This window comes from Melozone crissalis, unplaced genomic scaffold, assembly GCF_028551555.1.
Source record: "Melozone crissalis strain CALT ecotype California unplaced genomic scaffold, PUWL_Pcris_2 ptg000004l_1, whole genome shotgun sequence".
Lineage (NCBI taxonomy): Eukaryota > Metazoa > Chordata > Aves > Passeriformes > Passerellidae > Melozone > Melozone crissalis.
The window spans coordinates 27,213,164-27,239,783 of record NW_026535782.1 but is presented as its reverse complement, the minus strand read 5'-3'; the positions used below and the strand labels follow the sequence as shown (position 1 = coordinate 27,239,783).

Genomic DNA, 26,620 nt, shown 5'->3' with positions numbered 1-26,620 from the left:
CAGATGTTTAGGGATGGCATAACAGGCGCAAGCATGAGTTATGCAGTGCCTGCAGTTCAAAGAAAATGAGTTCAAACTGCGAGGGCATTGTTCAGAGGAGCAGTAAGGGGTAAAGCAACGGGGGAGGGAGGAAAAGGGAAGAAAAAGGAGGCAAAGCTGTCTCCCTTCCCTCAGATGTGTGAGTACCAACCCCTGCCAACATGGAGAGCCACATCTTCATTGCCAAGCTAGGATCCAGTGGAAGCAGCAGCAAGCACTGGCACTCTCACAGCCTGGCCTGCACAGCCGCCTTCCCCAGAGCACTCTAGGCACTTAACTGGGCTGCTGATGTGCAGAAACACTGAATTGCTCCACAAAACCTGCATCTCCCACAGGTGCTCCCAGCAAGGGATGGGAACTGGGCTAGTCTCTGAGGCAGGGGTGGAGGAACCATGTCCCCTGCAGTTCATATCTGTCTCTGTTTCAGTATCCAGCCCTTCATATAAAATCTAACCTCTGCATATAGCAGTTTAGCTTCTTGTAAAAAATTCTGGCTTCCTGGGGTTGGGAGGGGACCCAACTCCAACTAATAACTCTACTGCCAGCCCTCTTCCTCATCCAAGGACAGAGTACATTTTTACATGATACATTTGCCAGAAATTTACTCTTATGAAAGAGGAAGCAAATGCTTCACTGTCAACAAGACTGCAGCTCTTATGTGTTTGGTTTTGTTTTGGTTTTGTTTTGTTTTGTTTTCTCAAAAGATAGCGTTTAAACATAGGGGGACAAATTATCAGAACACTTTTGAACTACATAATGAGTATTGCTAATAGCCACTCTTGACTTGGCAGCACAGTCTTCAAGGTTATTTAGCAAAGCACAGAATGTACATCAAGCAAAATAAAAAGTTCGTTTTAATATGTCTTTGCAAAATAAATTTTAAAGTAATCAATTTGGCTTTTCATTTTTAATTTTGTCTTTTTGTTTTGGCTATCAATAAAAACAACCTTGAAAATGTAACATAAGAAGTGTTAGAGAGGAGTGATGGAAGAACAACAAAACAAGGAGGAATGCAAGTTGGTACAGAATGTCTTTGATCATTACAAAGCTAATTATTGAGAAAGACAGCTCAGTGTGCATGAATGCAGAATAATGATGAGTTGGGTAAATGCTTACTGCACAAAACATATGTATTTGTGTGCCTGGAGAGAGAGTGCCTAACAAGGAAGCAACAGAGGGAAATCAAAGCATGTGTGCATCACTCCAACAGCAGGATGCAGGGAAGGAGGAACTTCCAGTCCATCTGACTTTGAGGCACAGTTAGTGCTGCAATGAGCTTCCACTTTGCAGTAGTTGTTCTAGTCCTACAAAAGGGACTGTAAATCTGTGTAGGTGCTACAAACAAAAACCACCAATTTCCACAAGGTTTCAATATAGGCCAAGGCATAATTTAAAAACTGACTTGAAATATGGAGTATTGCCTAAACCATTTTCAATTTTGCTTTGCTTGGCATAGCAGGAATTCTGTGGGCACGCATGCACGTCCTGTCAGTGAGGTAGACAGGTTACTGGCCAGTAGATTGTGTGCGTGAATAAATGGCTTATGCCCAAAGTAAGTCTGGAGGAAAAGCCCCCCTAGCCCCAAACCTGTTGATACTGACCCCAGTGAACATTGAGGTGCTCACCCCAGCAAGGTCCTGCTTGCTGCATCCAGCTGTGCAAACTTCCTTCCCCTGACAGGAGAAAGGCAGGGGTTCTCTGATCGTGCATGGGTTTGCAGCAGAACTGTGCTGCAAAGATCAGCACGATGGTCCTGATGCTGCACTGGCAGAGCTTGAAGCTGGCAGTAGAAGTTGCTACTCTGCTTTACCTAGACCCAGACAGAATGGGGCTATTTCCGTTGGGTTCTGCCTGCTTCACATCCTTCCTCAGGCACCAAAACCCATCCAAATTGCTGTAAACAATCCTATGCAACACTGCTCTCAACTTCCCAGAAATTTCAACACAACAAAGAATGGGAAATACATTTCTCTGAGCAAAACAGGTGAAAAAAATAGGTTGAAACAGGTTAAAAAAACACGGTACCACCACATGTCCCCAAAATGTCACCTAGTGACAGCTACTGGAGAAAAGGCTGCAGTTTCAGACCTAAAACATCAGCTGCATGCCATCAAAACCCAGAGTTAGCTAGCACCAGTGTGTTGTTAGCAGCCTATCAGAAGGCTTTACAGTCACAGTTTTGCTTGCTGAGATGTTTCCTCTCACCAAAACATTTGGTCTGTACCTTTTATCTTTATTTATTACCTTATATTTTCCAAGAAATAGACAAGACATTTTATTATTCTGCTAGTAGTCTTAGTTCCTAATATTTGTTATTGAATCACCTGCCCATCAAACTGAAGCTCATAAATCTCCTGATCTGGCATATTTTAAAAAATGCAATTAATATGCCCTTTATCTTGCCATTTAATATCATGAAAAAAAAGTTATGAGACACGTCATCCCACACCTGTACTTGGAAGCTCACTCCTCATTATTGCTTCGTGCTGACAATTCTGCAGCCCATTTTCAGTCTCCTCTCTGTTGTTGCCAGCCTGAACTAAATTAACTTCATCAATAAGATCTTGAGATAATACTTTAAATGCTCCTCATGATGTATTGCTTCTCGTACATGTCTCCATTAGCAAAAAAGCAGGGAAGTTCACAGGACACTATTTATGTTTAATACAGCAGAATCATTTACTGCCTGGGATTCACTTACCCAGATACTTGCAGATTCATAACATATGCTTTGTATTTTTTATAAGGACTTAAAATTATTCCATCAAAAGCAAAAAACCCTAGCTAACTCTATCATTTCCATATATTTTTTCCTTTTGTATCAGATCCATTTTTTATGAATTTTCAGAAAAAACTAGTAACGATATAGGTTACCTGCTGTTTAGGTGTGTGCTGTTGTATATTTGGTCCTTCCAAACTACTCTCCCCCTGCCTGAGAACAGATTTCTTGGAATTTTCACAGTAATTTTTTAATTGTCTCGAACACTATTCTTCAGAGGAATAGTGCAGAGATGTATAGTTCAGCCCTTTGGATTCCATGGAAGATGCCATTCTTTGCCAACCCCATGTCCCTTCTGATGTTCCAGATTTCCTTAGGTGGGAGCTGTCTCCCTGATGCCCCTGGGTGATGCTCCCTCCCCACAGCCCCACACCCTGGCAGTGCTCCTGATATCCAGGCCCCTGGCAAACCCCAGGAATTACATCCTAGAGATGTTTTGGATGGACACAGCAGGGCAGAGAGGGTGGCTGCCCTGCTCTCTCCTGTGGGTACCACGAGACAAACCAGCCTAATGCAAGAGGGGAAAGGAAATGATTCTGCTGCTGGGGTCCAAATTGAAGTATTTTGTCCAGAAACCCTCAGCTGCTGAACAAGCAATTATGTGAAAGATCTTACGGTTGATTTTTTTTCCAACTGCTTTTAGCAAATGGCAATTGGCATGCAAATAAAAACAAGGATAGAACTTCTGCTAGTTGAAACATTATGAACAAGTTATGTGATTAAAAGTAAAGCTTGAGCTCCATTAGCTCATTAAATTAAATTACAGTGTTTGCTTTTCTTTAATGCAGTGTCAGAAGTGGTAGTGAATTTCTGGGAGGGTTATTTTCGATTGATTGCAATGTGCTGTTTGGAGACTGTGTACTCTAGGTGTGTATGCAATTTTACAGCCATGCCAACACACTTTATAATATAATTTTACATGCAAATTACAGCTATGTAGTGTAATAAGCTATTCTTTTTTCTTTTTACCGCATCTCCAGCCATGCACCCAATGCACACAGAGGGATTTTTTGGCTTACCAGACTTCAAACCATTAGACCACCAAGGAGCTGTGAATTAGCCCAGTGGAGGCAATGGCAGCACTTGGGCTTGCTACAAAACCAGAGGGGAAATTGCACAGCCTCTCAAACACCAAACTGTGGGGCTGATTCATTCAGTGGGTCTGTGACCTGACAAGGCAGCATGATTAATTGCACACAAATTCCCTCAGAGGTTTTCCTGCTCATGCTTTCTGCAGCAAAGATTGTTAGCTTGACAGATCAGCATAGCAGCCTCTTAAGATGCCAGAAAGGGAAGAGGTTGGTTTCTGATTGAAAGTTAATGGAGCAACAGCAGCTGTTCCACGCTGAGGGGGAAAAAAGCCCCAAACCAAACAGGCTTTGATTCTCAAAGAAAACCACACATGGGAATAAGCTGATTTTTCGATAACTCTGGCTATGGGATTTCTGTCAGGGATTGAAAGACCATATTTGCATGATATAATAGGCATCATAATTAGAAATTCAGCTGTGCTTTCTCTCATCTGATTATTGAAATATAAGCCATGGCATGAGTGTTTTTCTTTTTGATTAAACACTGTTTTAGGTGTCTCCTCTTCCACCTGTTTGTTCTTGATTCTTTGGCCATTTAGTCTAAAGTTTGCAGAAGCCCTGATTTGGTGGGCAGCTCCTGTATTTGCAGTGCTGAGCAAAGATGCTTGCACAGCTCCTCTCTCCTGCTCACAGGCAATCCACACTGTCCTGCTGTCAGACCAGCCCCACTGCCAATTTTAAAGTTGTCATTTTCCAAGCAAGCCTTAGCAAATTGCATTAGACACTTCCTCAGGAATACTGAAGCCCTACCACTTTATCTGTTAAAAGGTTTTAAACATTGACCAATGTTTCTCCTTCTGCATTTCCCAGCTGGGCTCGATGGGATAACACACACTAGATGGATGCTTTCGTGCAGTGTGTGAAACGAGCTGAGCTGTGTGGCAGCCCTCTGAGGACATCCCTGCTCCTGTGGGCACGACACCACAGCCTGGCCCAGCCAGGAGGGCTCCCAGGAAGCAAACTGCAGGCAGGGACACCGCATGTGGCAGCACCAGGGCTGGGGTGGGCACAGCAGGCTGTGCCAGGCAGCAGATGCGTGGAGAGATCTGTGCGCTCTCACCTCGCAGATGTCTTTGTTCTGTTCTAGGACAAATCCCTCAAAACACACTTGGAAGTGCAAGCCTGGAAACTGAGACCTTGCAACCTCCCCACTGCCCTTCCCAACATGCATCCCCTCTGCAGCACCTGCTGAAGAGCTGAGCTGAAAACAGTCCTTCAAATCCAGCACTCTGTGCTGGACCCCTGCCAAAGGGCTCCGTTTGTAGCAGAGATTAAGGGTAAAGATCTTCCAAAATGCCCCTGGATTCTCCCATGCATCCCTCATCTGTCTGAGTTTGAATTAAGCTGTTCATTCAACAGCTATATTTTCTAACTTTGTGAAATCTTGTCTGTCACTGGCAACACAGAAACACATAGGCAGGGAAAAGGCAACCGAAAATGCTTCTATCACTACAACTTTTAAAATGAGAGTAAGAAACTAACAGAGAGAGATACGGCATAAGCAAATTGATTTAATTGCACTACATGAAAGAGAAGGCAGGTCTTACTGAAGCAGAGCAGTAAGACAGCATGCCAGAACAAAATTCCTCAAAGCAATGGCATATAAATATTGAATAAAATGCAAAAGCCAACTCTGCAGATGGCTTTGGGAAAAGCAGCTGCTCTGGCTGCAAGTATGTTTCAGAGCACACACTACAAAACTTGGAAATCTGCAAAGCCAAGGAGTGAATAATCCACTAGAGGGAAATCCCCAGCTTCCACAATCAAGTACAGGGATTACAAAAACATTTCTAAATCACTGAGGGATGGGATGAGACAGAAGACTGAATGTTAGGATTTTGAGTTTTCCCCTTAGCATCCCATACTGCCATGCCAGGCTTATTCCTATTGCTGGTCTTTGGATACCAGTTTTGGTATTTAACTTCGGGTGTTAATCTCTCAGCAAAACAATATAATATCATCTCTGTAGCCATTACTTTCTTCCAGAGGCCTTTGCAAAAGGCATTTCCAACAGATTTAAATATATGATTGCCAATCAAGTGAGCTGCATCCACTCAATTTGCTTCTTGCCTTTTGGTCAGAGAACCAGCTGTAGGACTCATTCACAAAAGCTTCTGGAGCAAAGAAAGAGAGGATTTTGTTAATCTGGATTTGGGAGCCCCAAGCTACTGGTTTAAAATTTCCTGATGAATCTGTGTCACCCTGTATTTCCTTCTCCCTTGGGAAAACAAAGGACAAATGTATGTAGAAAATCAGGCTTATTCCTCTTGACTGTAAGAAGCTACCAAGGAGAAATAAATTAAGAGAATTTGGCATCATGCTACTCAGATAACCAAATCACCCCACACCTGCAGCTTTATGTGATTTGCAGAGTGGCAAGCAAGTTATATATATATATATATATATATATATATATATATATATATATATGTACATATATATATATATATATATGTATATATATAAAACAGCAGCCAAACCCCCAGGTCAGACCCACAATGCAGTGTTTCTGTGGGTTGCTGAGGCAAGAGAATCGTGGTGGATGCAAACAAGGCCACAAGAGAGAGACAAGAGTGAAACAAAACACAGTGTCCTTTCCAGGACAGCTATTTCAGAAGCTTGCAGGCTTTCCTCTGAGAGGCTGAGAGCTCACAACCTCTCTGCACCCAGGATATCCAGCACTATTCTTTTCAGTAGGCTGAGACAGAAGGTACTAGTGTGAGCTGGACAGCAGGCCCCTTCAAAGTGGTGATGTTTAACACAAAGAATTGGAAATTTTTCTTACAAGAGGTCTTTTTCATCTGCAGGACTGGAGGTGCTTGAACATGTGCAACCAATGCCAACTGCATCTTTCATACAGAGTAATGTGCCAAGAAGATCAAGTTCCTACCCCTACAAACGCATTTCCTTAACTTGCTTTGAGGGAACAGCTATCCCAGCGTGGACTGGGACCAGAGGGCACCCCAAAAGTCACACAGCAAGTAAAAAGGGAAGCAGCAAATGACCTCCAGTCACTCTGCTGCCCTTGCCATGCATCAGCCTCGTCACTGGGCACCACACTGTGTACAAGAGGTCTTATGGAAATCAGTTCTAAAACACACAAGACAATTAATCTGAAAAGGACACTGAGCAATACAAGCAGGTTTGTCATCATGCCTTGTGCCAGCTAAGCTTTCAGCCTTTCAAATCTAGCACTATTCTCATCCTCAGGAAATATTTCTGCTATGTGTTAAAATCACAACGAACCTCAAGGTATTTACACATAATACTAAGAATATCAGAGATTAGTATAATGCACAGTATGTTTAGAATTGCAGAATTGTTAATGTAGATTAAAGTGCTTTGCCAGTAATCACTCACTTTCCCGACCCAGCCACATGGCATTTCCATTTGCTGCCCTCCAGCATGGCCAAGCTGCACAGCAGGTGCCGGGGGCCCTGTGGGGCAATGACAAATGCCATGGGACTGCTCTGGCCCCAGCCCCCGGCTGCAGCAGGGTAAATGTGCTCTGGGAGACTGCCAGGACCATGGAGCTCTCTGTGCTGAGCCAGTGGCCTAGAGCTGGTGCTCCCATCACACACAGCCAGGGGTGGGGCAAGCAGGGGAAGCAGACCCAGCAAGACTCCATGCCCACAGTGCTGTGTGTCTTCTGGAGCATCCCCTCAGAGGCAGCCTCCATGGAACTGGGGAGACTGGGATGGGCAGCTCAGCAGCAAACACCCACAGCCCTACAGGAGCTGCTGTCCCTCTCTGGTGCTGTGAGTCACACCAGGGACACACAGACTCCCCTCAGCAAGCACTCAGGCACTCACTGGTTGGGCAGGATGCTGGCAAAACACACTCCTGTAAAACCACCGCTGTAAAATCCCTGCTCCTTACAGCATCACTCATGAAGAGGGTGTCTGAGAGAGGACGAGAAAAACTCTAGGACTGAATACCACTGAGGCAATAAAGGTAGATCCAGTATTTAATCATCTTTTCCAATAGCTGTTTCATTTTTTTAAGAAGTATTTCTGAGAGATTTCTACATTTCATCACAGTGAATGGGTGATGATGAAAGATTTTGTCTAGACAGAAGGTAAAGTTTGAACTTCAAAATTAAGTTCTATACAGTGGGAAAAAAACCTAACCAGCACAATGCTACGTTTGCCTTAAAGCATTAAAAAGAAAAAGAAAAAAAGGAAAAAAAAAGAAAACCCCCAAAAGTTAAAACCCCCAAAACAATAAAATTTTATTATTTTAGAAATATGTTCTATCTAAAGTAAATATTTTAAATATTTCATATTAAACATTAGCAAAGATCGCTTTGTGGAGATGAAAGCAACATCATCAGGGAGTTTCATAAACTGTCTCAGTTTCTGGGCAGCTGCTCTTCAGCACTAACAGCACACAGCATATTTGGTGCAGTGTAGATTTCTCTTTGTTTTTGGTAGAATATACTTATTTAGTGCCATAGCAGAAGAAGCAATTAGCAGGCATTTCACGGGGCAATCTCCCAAGAGCAGTCCTGAGACAAGAGCTACTCCACCACAGATCAGACCCTGGCAGGAGATGCAGCTGGGTGCCCCACAGAGCTGCAGGTGTGTCAGGCTGCCCCACCTCAGACCTTCTTGCGGGTTTCTCTTTTCCACAAGCAGCCTTGCCACTCACAAATGCTTCTTCTTTTTTATTGCCTCTGCCCTGATAGCCAAGCTCTTGGCACAGATGGTCAGGACCACGATGAGGACTCCGACCAGCAAAGTCACCACGGGCCAGAGGAAGCAGTGCAAGAGAACAGTCTCATCATGGGTGCGCTTCAGCATCACGTCATCCGGCCTGGGAAACGGGGAACAGAAGATGGAGAAAAGATAAATCAACATAATATTGTCAATTCATCAGTGAGAGCCATCTAACATGGTAAGAGTAAAGGTGATTTATTTGCCAAAGTGCTAGAAAATGATTAAGTGGATTATTTCGTTCACTGCTTGCATTTGCCTTTTTATCACCAGCACTTATGGCAGACTGGGAGAGCTTTCCACTTGCAGTGTTTACAGGCTAACAAGTTCATTTGGATAAAGAGAGAAAAAGAAAGTGTTGGTGCTCTAGATCTTCCAGCAAATGTGGTCATCACAAGCAGCCATGAGAGATGCAGTATCACACTGACTGTGGATTGCAAAACCACTCTGGCAAAAACATAATACCAGGCAGCATTTATACATATCTACCTCAAATACTATCAGGCCCCATGAAATGATTTAAACAGTAATTAAAGCTTCACTTTTAGCTTTGAGCACTGGTGTGTCCATGGGGCTCCATGGAGGCTCCGGATGGAGCAAGCCCAGGCTGTGGTCTGGCTCTGGGCAGGGGGCTGGTCCCTGTGCTCAGCACTGGCTCAGGGTAGCCCAGCTGCACTGGCAGGCTGCAGGAAATCCATCCCCACCAGGACCACAGCCTGCCCGGGTGGCCAGGGCTCCCAGGTCAGCTCCTTCCCAGCAGTGGCTGTTTCAGCCATAGGCTGGGATTTGGGGCTGCACACAGCAGGGCCTCAGTAGACTGGAGCTGGCTCCTACAGAGACAATTTGGCAAGACTCCCACAAAGCTCTGAACCTCCTTGCCTCCAGCAGCAGCATCTAATACACACTCATGGTGAGGTCTGTGACAGGTTTATGCACTTCCAAAGGGAAACGAAGGAAGGAGGAGAATTGAGGTGGAAGAATCTTGAGACATTTGGAAATTTAGCTGTGCCACATGTCTAAAAGACTTGCTGTCTATCTGCCTCTTCCAAGTCTGGGAGGTTGTTGGCAAAATGTGATGGCAGATTTTTCTCAGCTCTGGCTCTTTCTGCTCTCCCTTGCAGTTTAATAGTTATTAAATCGATCTCGTGGCATTTGCACTTTGCTCTTGCTTTCCCATCTACAGCCAGAGACACGCAGTCTGCTGGAAAACTATCTGCAAAGGAGAGGAAGAGAACTTTCTCCAACTAGAAAAATATCAATAGTCTTGACTCACGTTGGTCCTCACTCACACTGAGCACTCCCATCACTTGTTGCTTCACCAATGCCACCCAACATTTCTTGGAGCAACAAACCTCACAGCCTAAAATCCTGGCAAACCAGGCCCATCCAGCAATGTCCTGGGAATCAAGGTCTCCTAACATGGTGGCACATGGGAGCAGATCGCTGCTCAATGACTGTGCTGTCTCTCCCATGATAGCTCTGTCCTGATCAGAAAGGAGCCCCAAGGAAGAATTCTCTGTTGAGGAAAAAGAAGGAACTCTTCTTCTTCACTGAGAAATTGAATGGAGAAGCTTGCAAGTCCACAGAGTTTTATCCATCCTTAAGGAGCTACTGGAGCCAGACTGCCAAGCTACACTTGATGCCAGATTTAATTACTCCTGCATTTGCATTTGGGGGTCTCTCACCCAAATTGCTGAGTGAAGAATCCTCTGCACTGTGCCAGCCTGAAAGTCCCCAAGGCCAGCACCATTCATCTCTCTTTGTTTCTGTAGTAAGGAGCAGAATAAAACTCTGATTGTGAGCAGCTCAGCTATATAAAATTGGAAATTCAGCAGCATAAAAAGATAGCAAAAGAATCCCAGATGTATTCAGTAGTGGAATGTATGAATTCTGCACAACCAAAATCCTCCAGATATGTAAGCAGGCACAGGTGGAGAATATACATTGAATAAAGCAGTATTAACTTCATGGGTGCAAACTCACCAAACTGTGCACCTGAACAGAGAAATCCTCTCACAAGAGGCATAAGCCTGCTCCCCACAGTTACTGAATCATCACCTGTAACAACAGAGTGCTAATTGGCAAGGAGGCCATAAGTTGGCAACACTCATTCTTCACAGCTCTGAACTTATTATTTCAAGTATTTTTTTAAGCAGATGTTAGTTAAAAAATAAGGGACAATCAAAAACCTAGAAAATTGGATTCAATTAAAGGAAAGAAAGTGTGATTGGGGAAAGTAACATATCTTTTAGACTGAATCTTAAATGTTTTGAAAAACATAGATACCAAAGGTACCAGTGATGGATGTCAAACACTCATTATAGATATGACAATGACTTAGTAATTTAAAAGACTTTCCCTTTTAGAAAAGAGTCAAAGACAAAGCCTTTAAGTAAGTTTTGAGCTGAGGTTTGGGTTTAGATGGGTATTACTGCTATTTTTAAGTACAGCAAGAGTCCCTGCACACTGGAGTGGCCTCACCTTGATTCCTGTGTGCAATTTTGGGTGCCACAATGTAAGAAAGATATTAAGATGTTGGACAGCATCCAAAGGAGGGATATGAGGATGGTGAAGGACCTTGAGGGGAAGCTGTACGAGTAGTGGCTGGGGTCACTGTTCAGTGTGGAGAAGAGAAGATTGAGGGGAGACCTCATTGCAGTTACTGCCTCACAAGGGGAAGAGCAGGGGCAGGCACTGATCCCTTCTCTGTGGTGCCAGTGACAGAGCCCAAGGGAATGGCCTGAAGCTTTGTCAGGGGAGGTTCAGGTTGGGTATTAGAAAAATGTTCTTCATCCACAGGGGGGCTGGGCACTGGAACAGGCTCTGCAGGGCAGTGGTCACAGCACCAATACTGTCTGAGTTCCAGAAGCATTTGGACAATGCTCTTGGGCACATGGAGTGACTCTGGGAATGGTACTGTGCAGGGCCAGTGGCTGTATTGGATGATCCTTGTGAGTGCCTTCCAATTCAGAGTATTCTGTGATTCTGCAGCACTTGAAGCACAGTAATATAACTGCTTTGGGTTTGCTTGGCAAAGCTAGTAGTTTTGACTTTTCATGCTACCTTTTTAAAGGTGGTCTGCCTGCTCCCACAGTCTGAAGGCTTGTTGTTTTACTTGGAAACAGAAAAGGAAAGGCTCTGTCCCCAGAGGAAGACTTCTCATGGTAAAGACCTGTCCTTGCTGGAGAGCCTAAGAGCATCACTCCCCTGGTGCTGAGGCAGTGATGTTGAACCCAAAGAAGGTACACCATGCCTAGAAACATATTTCTTTTCCCTATAAAAATCAGCTGATACAATTAAATTTGTTGCCTTGCTCCTGTAATACAGTGTCTTCAATAAACCCATCTTTGCTCTGTGACTTTCTACAGTACTTCAGTTCAAAGATGTTGGCAGAGGGGTTGTGCATATTCACCCTAAGCACAATTATTGGCAGTCTCTTCCTTCTGGCAATGCTGCCATTCAGGTTTCCAGTAAATGTAAAGCCTCTTGAGGAGATGCACCCAAAATCCTAACACCAGTTATCCATGCATAAAACAACAGCAGAGGAAAGAAAGAGATCTAGTGGGACAAAAGGGGGAAACCCTGCAGTGATTGCAAGCCATGCTCAGGCATTCAGAGCTGGCTCTTGCTGCCAGCAGTGATGGCCACTGTGCAGCACCTCCTCTGCCCAGCAGCTGTCCCAGGGTGAAACAACAAACAAACTGAAAAAAACACCCCTGAAGAAGCCTTTGCCTTACCCCTGAAAACACAGCTTTCCCTTTCACTGAACAGGCAAGGAGGAAGGAATTTTGTTTTCATTGCTAAGAGGTGAGACCAGGACTTATTTTTAGCAGGACTTTGAGCTCAGGGCTAGACCCTTGTGGAGCTTTGAGCAGGGCTAACTGGATTAGTTGCATTATGCAACACATCCCTGTTAGGTTCTGCCAGGTAGCTCAGGCACCAAATAAAACAGGCCTCCATCAGAGCCTGCAGAGCAATTACTGAACATCATGGGGAGAATTGCAGGGCAGGGATTACCAAAATGTCATGCAGGACCAAAAGCACATAAACATTTCATCACTTATGAACCAAACTGTGAACCTAATGTCGCAGAACAATGGCTGACAGAGGTGGAGGTGCTGGATAGGGAAACCTTACAAATATCTTTGTATTCAAACAATCTGGATTTAAAGATGGGTGAAATACACTGACTTTTTCCCCCACAGATAATCACATCCCTTTGCTCTGACAAGCAGTCATTTTTTCCCTTATTGTTGCAAGATGCAGAGATCCTCAGCTGGATGGCTGCATGCAGAGGCAGCACAGTGTCTTACTGACAGTCAAGCCCTTTCCCCCTCAGGCCCAGGCACTGCTCCACAGGTGGAGGGAATTAATTTAGAAAACTGTGAAGTAACAGAGCAAATCAAGATTTATGTTCCAACATTTTATGGATGAGCAGCCTTGCTACCTGAGCACCCTTGGCTTGCACACATAATTATTCTGAGATAAGTGGGAACCCTGCAGGGCACCCCAACAACACACAGGTTGTCACTAATCACTTGACAGGGTTTGCTCTTCAAATCTCTGATGAATTGCGTACAGCATCCTGCAGCAAACACAGAGGAGGTTAAAGCATGGCTGGCTCGTCTGCTGTGCCACAGCAAAGGAAACACAGAGTGTTCTTGTGTATGGGACAAACCCAGAGCTAACAAACAATAATGCCATAGAAATCAGCCACTAATAAGAAATGACTTGACACAGGTTGCTCTGCCTGTCTCTGCATGGCACGAGACAATGAGGTCTCAGCTCCTGGCAATCTTAGCTTCTCTCTTTGTTGTTCTTGTCATGGATGTCAATGGCACCTGGAGCACGAAGGAATAAAGTGACAGGATCTTCCCCATCCTGCCTGTTCCCACAGGCCTCCCACTTTAGGGCATGCAGCTGTGGCCCCTGTTTGCATGAGGCTGTGACTGCAGACTGCTGGGACACTTGGGTGTGAGACTCAGAACACCAAAGCCCCAGAGCTCAGCTCCTTCTCAAACCTTTGGCAGCAGCCTGAGAACTTCATCTGGATTTGTCCTTTATTTTAGAGTCTGAAACCAACTGAAGGCTGGTTTCTGCTGTGCTGGGCTTCCTTCAGCCTGGGGTCTCATGATGCCAACAGAGAGGCACCTTCACCAGAGATCCAGAAAAGCAACTTGAACATGCAGCTTGAGCCCCTTGTCCCAAAGCTTGTCAGAGAAGAGTGCAACACTGAAGTTAAGTGCCTACAGTGCAAAGCAAAACCTCACTCTTCAGTAAAGCACTGACCTCCAAGATAAGCTGTACTTTGGTTCCCTAAGACAAATGTCAGGCAGCTAATTTTGCTGGGCAGTTTGATTTACAGTAACTAAGAATGGTTGAAATTGCCAAGTCTGCTTGTCATCCCTTTTGCAGAAGTTTGAACAGTGAGAACGGCACCTCATTTTTTTTCATCTTTCCAAAGTAACCTGTTGAACCCACCAAACTGAAAGGGAGAAATTACCCAACAGTGCACTCTGCATGCAGCAACAGTTCTGACAATGAAAATTAAATAAACTCGATGAAGAGGAGAAGATGTTCTTTCATTGCCTGCATATTTAAGTAGAATTTTATTCTGCTGTTTCAAAAGAGGGAGTATTAACACTACAAACAGTACATTCTCTAAGGAACTATTTACTATACATTTTATACAGACTGACAGAGAACAGTTAGCTTATTCACACAGTGAAAAAATACTCTCAGAAAACATGCACACTTCTATTTTGAAGGGAACAGATTTCTCCCTCTTTGTTGTGGTTTCTTTTCACTGCTTTTCAGGCTGCTTAGTCATCATTGCTCTAAAAGTATACCCAGCAAGCACATTCCCAGTCAGCAGAACTTATGTCCCAAAGCTCATTGCTATCTCCAGAAGAAAATAGATGGTGTACACATTTCAGCTTAGACTATCTTCTAGTATCTCTGGCAGCAAGCCTCTCTCATCCTGTGTATGAATTGCTGCATGATCAGCAAAAGGCAGTGTTTCAGGGCAGCCGTTGTGCTGGCAAGAACTTTTAGCAGTATAGGATTCAGCACCTTCAGGGAAAAAAACCCTTCCTGAGTGCTGCACAATTTCTCAGTGCCAGCTTACATAAATGTCAGATGCTAGGCAGAAAGAAAAGCTTTGTCTTTGCTACACCAAAATGTAATTGAGAATTAGCTCCCATAGCTCTGGACACCTACCACCCTCCACTCCTCTAGAGGAGAGAAATAAACATCTCTGGGCATCTAACCTGTATCAGGCATTTACTTTGGGGTAAGGTAAAAGGCTCCTATTTCTCTCCACTGACTAAAAAAAAAAAAATCACACAGTTACCTTTTACACCATCCTTCCCACACCAGTTTAGATGTAGGTATCCTAGCCATGACTTCTCCTGCAGACAATCCCATGTTTCTGACTCTCCTGCTCACTTGGGCAGTGGCTGCTGCAAGTCCCAGTTCTCAGGACTACAAGGAACAGGCAACACCTGCCTGCCCAGACAAACCAGAATCATAACTTGGCTGCTGGTCACCAGATCCAAGCTTTGGCACCTTGAGGACCAGAGGACTCCCAAGAAGGTCCCTGAAAGGTCTGATGCCATCACTCAGAGTGCCCTGAGTTTTAACCTCTGCATGCTGTAAGCAATGTTTCTTTCCCCTCTAAAGGAAAAAGTTTTGCTATAAAGTTTTTGTGGTGTCCCTCTGCAAAGACTTAACCAGGGACAACAAACTCATCCTGGGCATGCTGGCTGTGTCTATTCTCTTCAAGGAGACAATTGTTATAGCCAGCCTAGGACAAAGCTGAAGCCCCCAAGGCACTGAGCAGGACACTCACAGTGAGTCAGGCATTTCTCCACCTGCCATCCCTTTTCCTCCTGATTGTCTTTCTGAACTGAAATATCTGGTGCCAACACTCCCAGACTGAGCCCTGAATTGCTCCTGAAAGCCATGAGCTATTCCCTCATCTATTTACCTTTCCAGTGTGTGTGGGACAGGACTAACCTCCTCCTGCAGCCACAGGACCTTTTCTTTCCTGGCAGATCACACAGAAAGAGACAGGAAAAAGCACTCCCTTCCCTTTCTGTTTACTGGAGGAAGGAAACCACACGTCATACACATAAAGTCACATCAACACTGGCAGCAAAAGTAAGAACTGAAACAGAAGGGGAGATGCTTTAGGTTACAACTTTCTACTCTACAAGCACATATGAAACCTGGCAGTTCTGTTGCTGTTTATTTATATCTGATCCATTAACCCTCTAGGAACACAATTGCTGAGTTATTTTGTCATATTTACTGATCTCTCCTTTTCTTCCATGAACACAATAGGGTTTCTTTCCTGTGGAGGAAAGGAATGTTTAATATCCACACCAGAAATCTGCCACCTGAGTGTTAAGAACCAAGAGCTGAGCATGCAGCTGAGCTACCTGCAGATCTCGCCCTCAGATATCTGCTTGAAAGCCCAGAGGGCAAGGGAGATTCCTCCCCTGGCTTGGTGCCCTTGGGACTGGGCTTTCAGAGGCTCCCCTATGGGTCACACACCCACTTTTTGCTATAAAAATTGCCTGTTTTAAGGAAAACTTTTCTCAGTGTTTTATATTTTTACTTCAAGTGGTAAAAATACTCCTTTCTTTTCTGGGTAGCTTTTCATCAGTAGAGCTGTGCCGCAAAGTTCTGCACTGAGCTCTGTGTGATAAAGCAGATTGCCCTGGAGGGGGTCTCTGTGTGTGTGCACATATGCACGCATTTATAGGTTGTTCAAACAGAACCAGTGGACAGCTGTGAAGCAGATGCATAAGCACTCCTGCCCAGCCAAAAGGAGATTACTCACCTCAAGTGCTGGTTAAAGTAGCATGTGAATGGTTGAGATCCCACTTTCTCTTTCCAGTATTTCTGCTTGTACGTGACGTTCTCAGAGTTCTCCTGATCATCTCTTGCACAGGGAGGGATGTATGAGCACTGCCAAGACACATTGCAAAACAGGGTTACTGCTGTGCTCAGGAACTCAGGGCATTGCTTCTCTGCCTTTTCCTCATGATACCAACATGACTGAAATTGACTGAGAATGACAAACAAAAGCCCTAAAGAAACAGAAAAGAAATACCTGCTGAACTTCACTTCAATTGCTAACTATTCTGTGCCCGTACTGGAAAAGAATATAGTAGCATTCAGAAAGAAAAGAAAGACTTTGCCATGTTTGTTCCACTCTTAAACCAAACCACCTCATAATATCTTGGAGTTTGGCATGATGAATGTGAAAATGATAACTTCATTTTGATGTATTCCTAGCCAGCTGCATGGATTGGATTTTAATAACTTCCTATTTTCAGTGAGGCACGCAATCAGAAGTTTAGTTAAGTATCATGCTAATAAATATCCCAAAGAGTCCAGCAAGCTTTCCCAGAGGATGGGATATCTGGCTGATGTCCACTGATATAAGAAGGTATTTTTCTACTGTGTACAACACACAGAAAGAAGAAAAAGGGCTCACAGCCCTGCTTCAGCAGAAAGGTTCAGCATCTGCTTCTGCTGTACAGAAAGAAGTCAAGGAGAGCTGAGCATGCAGCTGAGCTACCTCCAGATCCCACCCTCAGTCATCTGCATCAAAGCCCAGAGAGCAAGGGAGATTCCTCCCCTGCCTTGGTGCCCTTGGGACTGGGCTTTCAGAGGCTCCCCTATGGGTCAGACACAGACACCCACACCCACATTCCTTGTTTCCAAGTCTCTGCCACACCACCCTTAAGTCCTATCCACAGGCAGTTAACCAACAGAAAGCAAACAGTGCCCTGAATCAAGTGTCAGCCTATCAGAGTCCAGGGTCCAAGCACAATCCCTCTCATTTTTCCCAGGCATCCACACAGGAGATCATGACAGGAGCTGTTGAACCACACTGAGTGACAGAGCTTGGCTGACCCTCCCATAACACAGAGGATTTTCTCCCTGCAGGACATACAGACACCAAGCAAACTGAACACACTGAATTTTAATTCCTTTGAAACTGGGAGCTGCAAACAGAAAAAAAGTGTGATTGGGAAGGCAGCTAAAAGCCTCCTGCTTAGGAAGGATGAGGAAGCAGAAGTGTTGTCATCTGATTGCAAAGCTCCCATACCTTCTCGGTGATTTCTCATGGGCATCTCCTCACAGCACCGACTCCTTCTTCACAGCTCAGCCAACAAACTCCAACTCTCTCCTCACCCAGGTAACCCACTCTTCTATAGCACTCATCATTGCTGGACACAGCTGTGGCCTGTAAGGGGCAGGTCTGTTCCTAATTTCTAGTAATTAGTACAGCTGCAGCTCCTCAGGGGTGAGATTGCCTTCTGCACGATCTTTATTTTCTTACATTCTATCCCCCCACACAGAAGGTGAAGGGTGTGGGAAGCCCCTAAAGGGGGCCCACAACTGATCACAACATTAATTTCTCCTGTGTCCTGAAGGCAGGAATAGCAAGGAGAGCCCTCTCTGATGTGAGCATGAAGTTCACCATGGCTCACTGTGCCTGGCAAGTGCTTCCTCTCCTTCTGCTGAGGTTTCACAGGGGCTTACCTTGCCCCCAGCTGCACACTGTACCTAAGATGTACAGACCTGCAAGACCATGTTCACCATACAACAGCTTGAAGATTTTCCATTCCAAGGGCAAGGGAGAAATCTCAGGATTTTATTCCCCTGATCATGTAAAATCTGACCACTTCTGTCAGCTCCTGCAATCGCTGCCAGTGTTTTGTGTGCTTCAGAATGAAAGAATCTGCAAGGTCTTCCTTGCTGCTTCCAGACTGAAACCTACCTTTGCACGTGCAAGGATCTTCATTTTCACATAGACTCCTGGCTGGTGTTGCCATGGCACAGAGCTCCCTTTAGCTCCCTGTTCACAGGACCCTGAACAGGGGTTGTCCCACTGCTGATGATGGAGGACAGAAATGAGGGCAACCCCACTCTACTTCAGAGACCAGAATGCAGGGCTTATCACATACTGTTATTGCCATCTCAGATAATATTCCTTGGTCAGCAGAATTTTTGGTTTGGTTGTCCACTTTGGAAGCATCAAACCCTTTTTCCTCCACACTCCCAGTGCACAAACAATTTGTGCAGCAGCTGGGCAGAGTCAGCAAATTTGGCACAAAGACACCTGAGAGCTCTGCTGGCTCTGCTCTGACCCTGCCAGCCCCAATGTGCTGCACCTTCCCAGCTGCTCCCCTGCTCCCTGCTTGGCCCGGGCCCCAGCCCTTCCAACACCCTCCACTCTGAGGTTTTCCTGTAGGGAACTTTCCCTGCCCTGGGAATGGCACCAAACCCCACGGGCTGTGCACTCACTGCCTCCATCTGACAGTAATCACACTCTGCTCTTCCCAGCCCCAGCTTGTGGGCAGCCCCCAGATTTTAGGGGCTCCAGAAAGAGCTCCCAAACCAGACACTATTTAGGCAGCACACAAAATGCATAACTAGACAAACCAGCTAAGTACCAATAGAGATTATTTTGCCTAAATGCACCCAGCTATCTCAAAGCTCCTATTCCTGTGTTCCTGGCTCCTGTGCACATATTTCCTCTGTCCTCTGAAATGTTTCCTCTTCCTGGCTGAGCCTGCTGCTGTCCTCTGCTATGAAAGAGCAGCCAGTGCCCCATGAGTCCTGGTTAAACTTTCTCTGGATCCTTCAGAGACCTTCCACCCCACAAAATATCACTTCAATCCTTCACAAAGTTCATAACCTGGTGAGTTGTTGGCTAGCCCCATGCTGAGTTTCAGGCTTCAAAACAACAGAGAGGTCTCTTTTCCCAAGAGATATCCCTCTGAACAGACAAGTGTCAAGCTTTAGCAGTCTCCCAGGACATTTCATCACAGAGAGTTTCATGTTTTTTCCCACCAGTCCCCATGCTGTTAGCTCAATATAAGAAATTGAGTTGTTCAGGGCAGGGATTTTTCTTGGTTTGGAAGATGTAAAGGGGCCCACAGAGTTTCTCTGGGCAGCACTTCTGTGTTTTCCTGTGCCAAAGCAAAGCAGTGTATAGGAGTGTTGCCAGTGCCTACAGGAGGGACCCCCGGAAGGTGGGCACAACAGTGAATGTTTTCCATAACTCAAACTTCACATCATTTTTTGCACACATAATCCCAGCTGACAGAAACCATCTGGATACATTTCTATCTCTTCCTCTTTATCTCCATGTGGAAAACACAAAGGAGACACCTGCGGTCTTGCATAAATTGACGTGGCCTCTCTGATTCTGCCTGTTGAGGATTAACAGTCCTGAGGAGAGGAATGGTCCCTGCCCAAATATGAATCCCAGGGGCCACCCTGAAACATCAACTCCATATGACAAAGGCCTTGAGCCCCAGAAAGCACCCAAGATGCAATCCCAGAGTGAGCACTGTCAGCTGCTGCACAAACACTGGAGCTTGTTTGCCTCCCCAGGATGCCAGCACTGTCCCCACAATCCAAGGTGATTTTTGTCCCTTTCTGACCCACACAGGGGCTGGATCTCTCTTCATACTTCTAGGGCACTTTGCTCTGCCACATCTATCACCCTCCAAAGCAGATCCAGCAGGCAGATAAAAGGGAATCTTGTCCTCACAAATTGTGCTGCTGTGACTTGATGGATGGATGTGAAATAATTTCCACTTTGGCAATAGGCAGTTTCTGAAACATTAAATCTGTAGTCCTCCCATGCAAGACATGGCAGGAAATACTGACATCAAAACATAAATGAATGCCAACTGAAAGCAAGCTGGGACACCAGTGAAAAGGTCAGTTAATAGCCAAAACATCTTTACGCCAAGGTTTTGTAGGATTTGTATCTGTGTTTGCTGCTGGATGCTCCCACTTCAGTCTCTGCAGGTGCCTGGAAAGATTCCTGGTACATCTGAGCACTTAATGAGGGCAGATATTCTTCCATATCACAGAGAAAGAGCAGATGCATGAACTCTTGACTATGGTTTAAGTTCCAGGTTGAATTTCTTGCTTTTCAAAGATCAATTCTTGCCTAATTCAGTCACGTTTTTAATTAAAAAAAAAACAGACTTGACAGACTACAAGTCAAAGAAAGTTTCAAATGTGAAGAGACATTCCAGCCCAAAGTAGAAGCAGTTCAGCCCAACAGAAGACAAAGTAATTCAGGAGCAAGACTTCGAAGTCAGTTTCCAAGTGAGCTGTGGAGGAGCATCCTGCTGGCTCCTGGTGAGCTGTGGGGCAGAGCCTGTGCCATTTGTTTGGTGGGGCACAGCCTTACCACACCTGCTGGAGTGGAGATCACCTGCAGCCCATGGTGAACCCCCACCACAGCAAAGGGATCCCAAAGGAGGTGGTGGCTTTGAGGGAAGCCCACATGGGAGCAGGGTCCTGGCAGCACCTGTGCTCCTGGGGAGAGAGGAGCCCATGCTGGAGCGCTTCATACAGAACTACAGCCTGTGGGAAGGACCCACGCTGGAGAAGGTGATGCAGGACTGTCTCCTGCGGGAGAGACCCCACCCTGGAACAGGGAAAGAGTGTGAACAGGGGGGAGTGCAAATGTGTGATGAACTGACCACAGCCCACATTCCCTCTGTGCTGGTGGGAAGGAGGAGGTAAAGAAAATCAGGAGTGAAGTTAAGCTCTGGAGGAAAAGATGGGCAGGGGAAAGGCATTTTTATATTTGATTTTATTTATGCAGTACCCTTCTCTGATTTAATTGGCAATAAACCTGATTAATTTCCCTGAGTCAAGTACATTTTTCCCATGATGATAAAGGATGGATGATCTCTCCCTGTCCTTATCTCAACCCACAAGCCTTTCATTATATTTTCTCTCCCTTGTCCACCTGAGGAGTGATAGAGCAGCTTAGGGGGGACCTGAAGTCCAGCCAGGGTCAACCCACCGCAGCGAGCAGTAGATGAGCTTCTCCTAACTCTGTGTGTGTCTCCATGCACTCCTGGGTTACCTTCACGGCGTGGAGGGGAGGAAGGGCTGCCACAGCCATCCCACTGGGCAGGGCAGAGCAGGTAGGCTCGCTCCATTAGTACAGAAATGGCCCCTCCCAGCTGAGGGTCCTGAGGGAAATGGAGCTGAGCACCATGCCTGGCTTTCACCTGCATCTGTCAGTGCAAATCATCATCATAATCATCATCAGCACAGCCCACCAGCACAACCCATGACCCCTCTCAGAGGCTGGAGGCAGGGAGTGGTGCCCAGGTGAGACAAGTTGGTTATAGGGTTTATCCATGGCCCCTGGGCCCACTTCCAGAGGAATTGCTTGGCAGCCTCTGCAGAGTTTGCCTGTCCCAGGTACCAGCCCAAACACAGATCTGAATGCTTCACCAGACAGAGGCTCCAGACACTCACAAAGTTATTGTCAAGTTGTACTTTGTCATGAAACCTCCTCTGCCACAGGCCATATTTAAGAGAGTCCAAAAATTAAGCCCAAGTCTATTTAGAGGTGTGCAGAAGAGATGGCTGCACATCATCCTGTCATGTGGAGCCATTACACAGAGAAGCACGACAGGGGCACGGGCAGGAGTGGAGAGCAGACAAGAGGCAGCAGCTGCTGTTTGCTCCTTGTCTGGGGACAAGGAGGGCGAGAACCAGGTCCCCTCTGCACAGCTGCCAACATCTGCCTTACCAGCCACTCCCCTAAAAGTTTCCTTGGCAAAACAGAGGGCAACTCCTTCTAACCCTACACTTAACTGCAGATGTAGAAAGGAAATGTCTAAAAAGCCAGAGAGCTGACATTTTCAGCAGCTGCCATACTCCCCTGGGCCTGGTCCCTGTGCATGACCAACGTACCCCATGGCCGGAGAGGAGCAGTGACAAATTGACTTTGGAATTAATCCTGCTCAAGCCTTATCTCAGAGATTATTATTGCTATCAAGGCAGCTGAAGAAAGGCTACAGTCACTCCAATGAATTTCTTCCTCTGAGACAGCAATCAGAAAAAAAAAAAAAGGAAATCCACAGATCACTCAGACTGAACACAAATGTAATCATGTTCAGTGCTTTATATATACATTCCTGGATTATCTCTGACCCAGCTATATAATCTTTTAAGAGCTAAAATGAATCCTGGGCTGTACAATGATGTGATTATCTTAGAAAGCAAGAGAAGAAAAAAAAATTCTTTTTCCTGCATCTAGAAAAATATTTTTCCTCACTGGAACAGTCATTCATATCTGTGATATGTTTATATGTCAGCCTGCTCTACTACAGAAAGTAGAAGATTTTTAATCAAATACCCTGGGGATTTTTGGGTGGAGTGAAGCTACCAACTGATTTTTTATTGTTGTGTGTTGTAAGGAGCCTGAACTATGCCCTTTCAACACTATTGATTTACAGGGAAAAATTGCTACCCCACAAAGAGAAGCACCTAAGCAGAAAGTAAAATTTAAAAAATGTTCAAAAAAAATTGGTCTTCTTCTTCCCTTCTAACTAGTGAGAACTGATTAACATGTTGTATGTATGTCTGATTAACATGTTGTATGTATGTCTAAATGCATGAACACAAGGAGGCATAGTGCAAAATGTGATGGGAACCGGAAGGGTTAAACAGATCTCTAAGTGTTTGTTCATCACTACCTACAGGATCCTGAACATTAAATCCTGCAGGTTCCTACTCTGTGCCTCTGGCTAATGTGTTCCAGCATAAAATCCTGAAAGCTTTCAAAGACAGCAAGACTTGAAATCAAAAATTAAAGGAGGGCGTAAGTGTTTGGCTCCACAGGCATTGAAGTAGGGAAAAAGGGGAAAACCAAAGAAACAGATGCAGACTTCAATCCCTTACAAAGGTATTTTTTCCTGAAGTGACCTAACCAACTTTTCTTCTTATTTTGTTTTTTGTTTTACATAAGCTTCTCAAAGTAGGAAAAATAATTAGAGTACATTTTTTTTCTACACAGTTTTCCACTGAGATAAATTCAATTACTACCAAAGAATACAGTTACATCAAAAAAATGCATCCTTTCTGCTTGGTCACATCTGGTAAATCAGATTTAATCCTCAGCAATCAATATCCCAGGGTAAACAGCCCACATCTAGAGATGCAAGGTGGAAGGTAAAGAAAACAGATTATATTTGTAAAAGCAAGAAAGTACCACACACTGCCAACAGCCCTGTTTTCTTATGTAGAGTTAACATGAAATTAATTGTAAATAAAAATAGTTTTCTGAGTGACATTTACAGGCATTACTTCTGAAGCTCGGAGTGCCTGCCTGCAATTGCAATTCAGCCAGGTGCAATCCTTCTCTTCCCACCACACTTCCAGAAAGGCAGAAGAAAATAAGATCAAGAAGTAAGAACAGAGCAAAGCCCTTGGACTACCAGAAGGACAGTGTGGTCACGGTCCGGTTTGAGAGCTGCTGCTGAGCCTGCAGGGCTGCCAGAGCTGCTGAGCCCAGGCACTGTGGTGGCAATCAGCCCTCACCTCCCCCTTCCCATCTCCCAGCTCCATCCTTGCTGGACATGGCCACAGCAGGGCCACAGGGCCGAGCTCGGGGACAGCCACGCTGCACCCTCTGCAGAGCCACGTCATCGTTACCCCCACTCAAAGGGCGACTTTTCTCCTGCATTTTGCCAACTTCCCCCTGCCCGCCTGCAGATGGAGAGGTGTTCAGAGGAGTCCTGCAGCTCAGCCAGCTAGGGCACTCCTGGCACAGCTGTGCCACCACAGCCCCCTGCACAGGGGGCCTGGCAGCAGCGCTCCCAGGAAAAGGCCTGCAAAGCTCCCTCACAGGCCAGCACTTCCTCTGCTTTGTGATCAGGCTCCATCCAGCACTGCAGCTCCAATCACTCATCACTTCTGAGCGGTGCCAACAATTTAATCCAAATCCTGCCAGATTTACCATCCTGCTGCTTACTCTGCTGATTTTTACCCTCACCACCCTTCCAAGCTGCCAAGGGGGAAAAAGCAACCCTCAAACCCCAAGTGTGAAACTTAACCTGCCTTCCAAGGGATGGAGCACACCAGCACAAGTATGACTGAGGAGACGTGAGGCTGCACATCTCAGCTGGACACCCAAGCATGCTTCCCAGCCCCTGCATCGTGCTGAGCATGGCCCTTGGCACTATCTGGCATCCACATCTCAGTCAAAGAGCTGAAATTTCCTTCTCCAATACACTCCTAATTTCAAGTTCTTTCAGGAGTAGGAGCATTCCGACATATTTGTGTTTTTCTTCTTCAAACTCCTTAATAAGATCTCCTCCACTCAGGTGTGTGCTGTCAAAAGCCATCTTTACCCAGCATAAAAAGAAGAAGGAGAAGGCAGAGTAACTGCCTTTAAAGAAAGAGAAAGCACAAGTCACACATTTGCCTTCCCCAGTTTGCTGGAAGATGCAACTTTCGCGAATTCTTCGTTTTGTCCCTTTTCGTGCGGGTGATGGAGGAGTTTAAGAACCAAAACAGCCCGGGGGAAACTTTTGTTTTGGCGCAGCCCCTTCCCCAGCGCCCCGCCAGCAGCAGTTCCATCACCGAGTCTCCGTGCGCTTTGGGCAGCGGCGCTGCCAGGTCCCCATGCAGCGGCACCGAGCGCTGCCCGGACGGACAGACAGACAGACAGACCGCCCCGTCGGCAGCAGCAGCTTCTGCTCCTCTCCCGGGGCGTCCCGGGCTCCGGCGGGCCGGGAGCGGCACAGGAGCCTCCGCTGTTGTCCCTGCGCCGCCACCCGGGGGCTGCGCTCCGGACGCGGGCGGGACGGACGGGATGGGGATGGCAGCGAAGTATGAGAGTGTGAGAGTCTGTGTGTGTGTGTATGTATCATACTTAGTATAGTATATAGTACAGCGCAATACACTATATAGTACATTATACAATATAGAGAGCATGTTATATGCTATATAGATATATATATATATGCATGTCTATGCTATATAGAATCACAAACATCCCGAATTGAAAGGCACCCACTGAGATCATCAAGACCTTCTTCTGGCCCTTTACCGGACAGCCCCAAGAGTCACACCATGTGTTTGACAGCAAACGCTTCTTGAACTCTGTCAGCTTTGGCACTGTGACCACTTCCCTGGGGAGCCTGTTCCAGTGCCCAACCACCCTCTGGGTGAAGAACCTTTTCCTAGTATCGAGCCTAAACCTTCCCTGAGATGATATAGATATAAACACAACATATAAATATAGATGTACAGTGCATGTTTATAGATACACTCTGTAGAGATACACTACTTTTTGCTGAGCAACAAGCAGAGCGGAATTTCGGACGGATGCTCCCCACTTCACTTACGACCCCTCACATCTAGAAGAGAAATCCGCGCACGGAACAGAGGGCGGGAGCGGGAGCGGTGAAGGGGCACCGAGCGCGGCGGGACCACCGCCCGCATTGAGCGAGAGGAGGGAGCCCGCGGGTCTCACCTTGGGGTTGGTGCGCAGCTGCCGCTCGTCCTCATGGAGCAGGGCGGGCGCGGAGGAGCGGGAGGTGCGGACCAGCACCTGCAGGCAGGGGTAGCGGGCGGTGCCGCGGCAGGCGGCCCCGCAGGAGAAGGTGCAGGCGAAGCGCTCCCCCAGCTGCCGCACCGCCAGCACCGTGCAGTTGGCGGAGCCGCCGCCGCCCCGCTCCTGCAGCGCCGGGCGAAGCCAGCAGCAGCCCAAACCCAGGAGGGAGAGCAAGCCGGCGGCGATGAGGAGGAAACCCAGCCGCATGCTCTTGTCCTCCGCCTCCGTGTACTCGTAAGCCGCCCGGCTCCTCGCCATCGCCCGGCCGCCGCTGGCATCCGCCGCCGGGCATCAGCCTCTGCCATCGGCTAAAGCCGCCGCCGCTCCCCGCCTCCCTCCCCGCCTCCTCCGAGGCTGACTGTGCGTGTAACCAGCACGGAAAAAAAAAAGATATATAAATAAAATGCAAATTTAATCCCGTCTGACCTAATTCAGGGCCCTCCGGGGGTGGAAAGGGACAGATTGCAGCGGGATTATCTGACCCCGGAGATTTGCTGTGCGGAGCGCTAGTCCGGATTAATACTGGGTACCATCATGCAATGTACAACATCTAGAAGAGGGTGGGTGGGGTCCTTTGGGCGCA

The 26,620-nt window shown here is 46.2% G+C and overlaps 1 protein-coding gene across 1 annotated transcript; it reads right to left on the bottom strand.

Annotated features, from left to right (window-relative positions):
- Nucleotides 1-8,076: 8,076 nt before the first annotated feature.
- Nucleotides 8,077-26,319, bottom strand: KCNMB4 (potassium calcium-activated channel subfamily M regulatory beta subunit 4). The gene is made up of 3 exons (XM_054278666.1): nt 25,957-26,319; nt 16,471-16,598; nt 8,077-8,724 (listed from the first exon to the last, which is right to left on the bottom strand). The coding sequence occupies exons 1-3, from the start codon at nt 26,293-26,295 to the stop codon at nt 8,556-8,558; spliced, it is 636 nt and encodes a 211-aa protein (XP_054134641.1). The 5' UTR covers nt 26,296-26,319; the 3' UTR covers nt 8,077-8,555.
- Nucleotides 26,320-26,620: the final 301 nt, after the last annotated feature.

What these genes read in the sequence shown, in the direction of transcription:
- KCNMB4 (XM_054278666.1), bottom strand. Translation starts at nt 26,295, where the DNA reads ATGGCGAGGAGCCGGGCGGCTTACGAGTACACGGAGGCGGAGGACAAG. An exon ending in AGCTGCGCACCAACCCCAAG is followed by an intron (nt 16,599 to 25,956) that starts GTGAGACCCGCG and finishes GTGTCTTGGCAG; the next exon opens with TGCTCATACATCCCTCCCTG. An exon ending in TACTTTAACCAGCACTTGAG is followed by an intron (nt 8,725 to 16,470) that starts GTGAGTAATCTC and finishes CCCGTTTCCCAG; the next exon opens with GCCGGATGACGTGATGCTGA.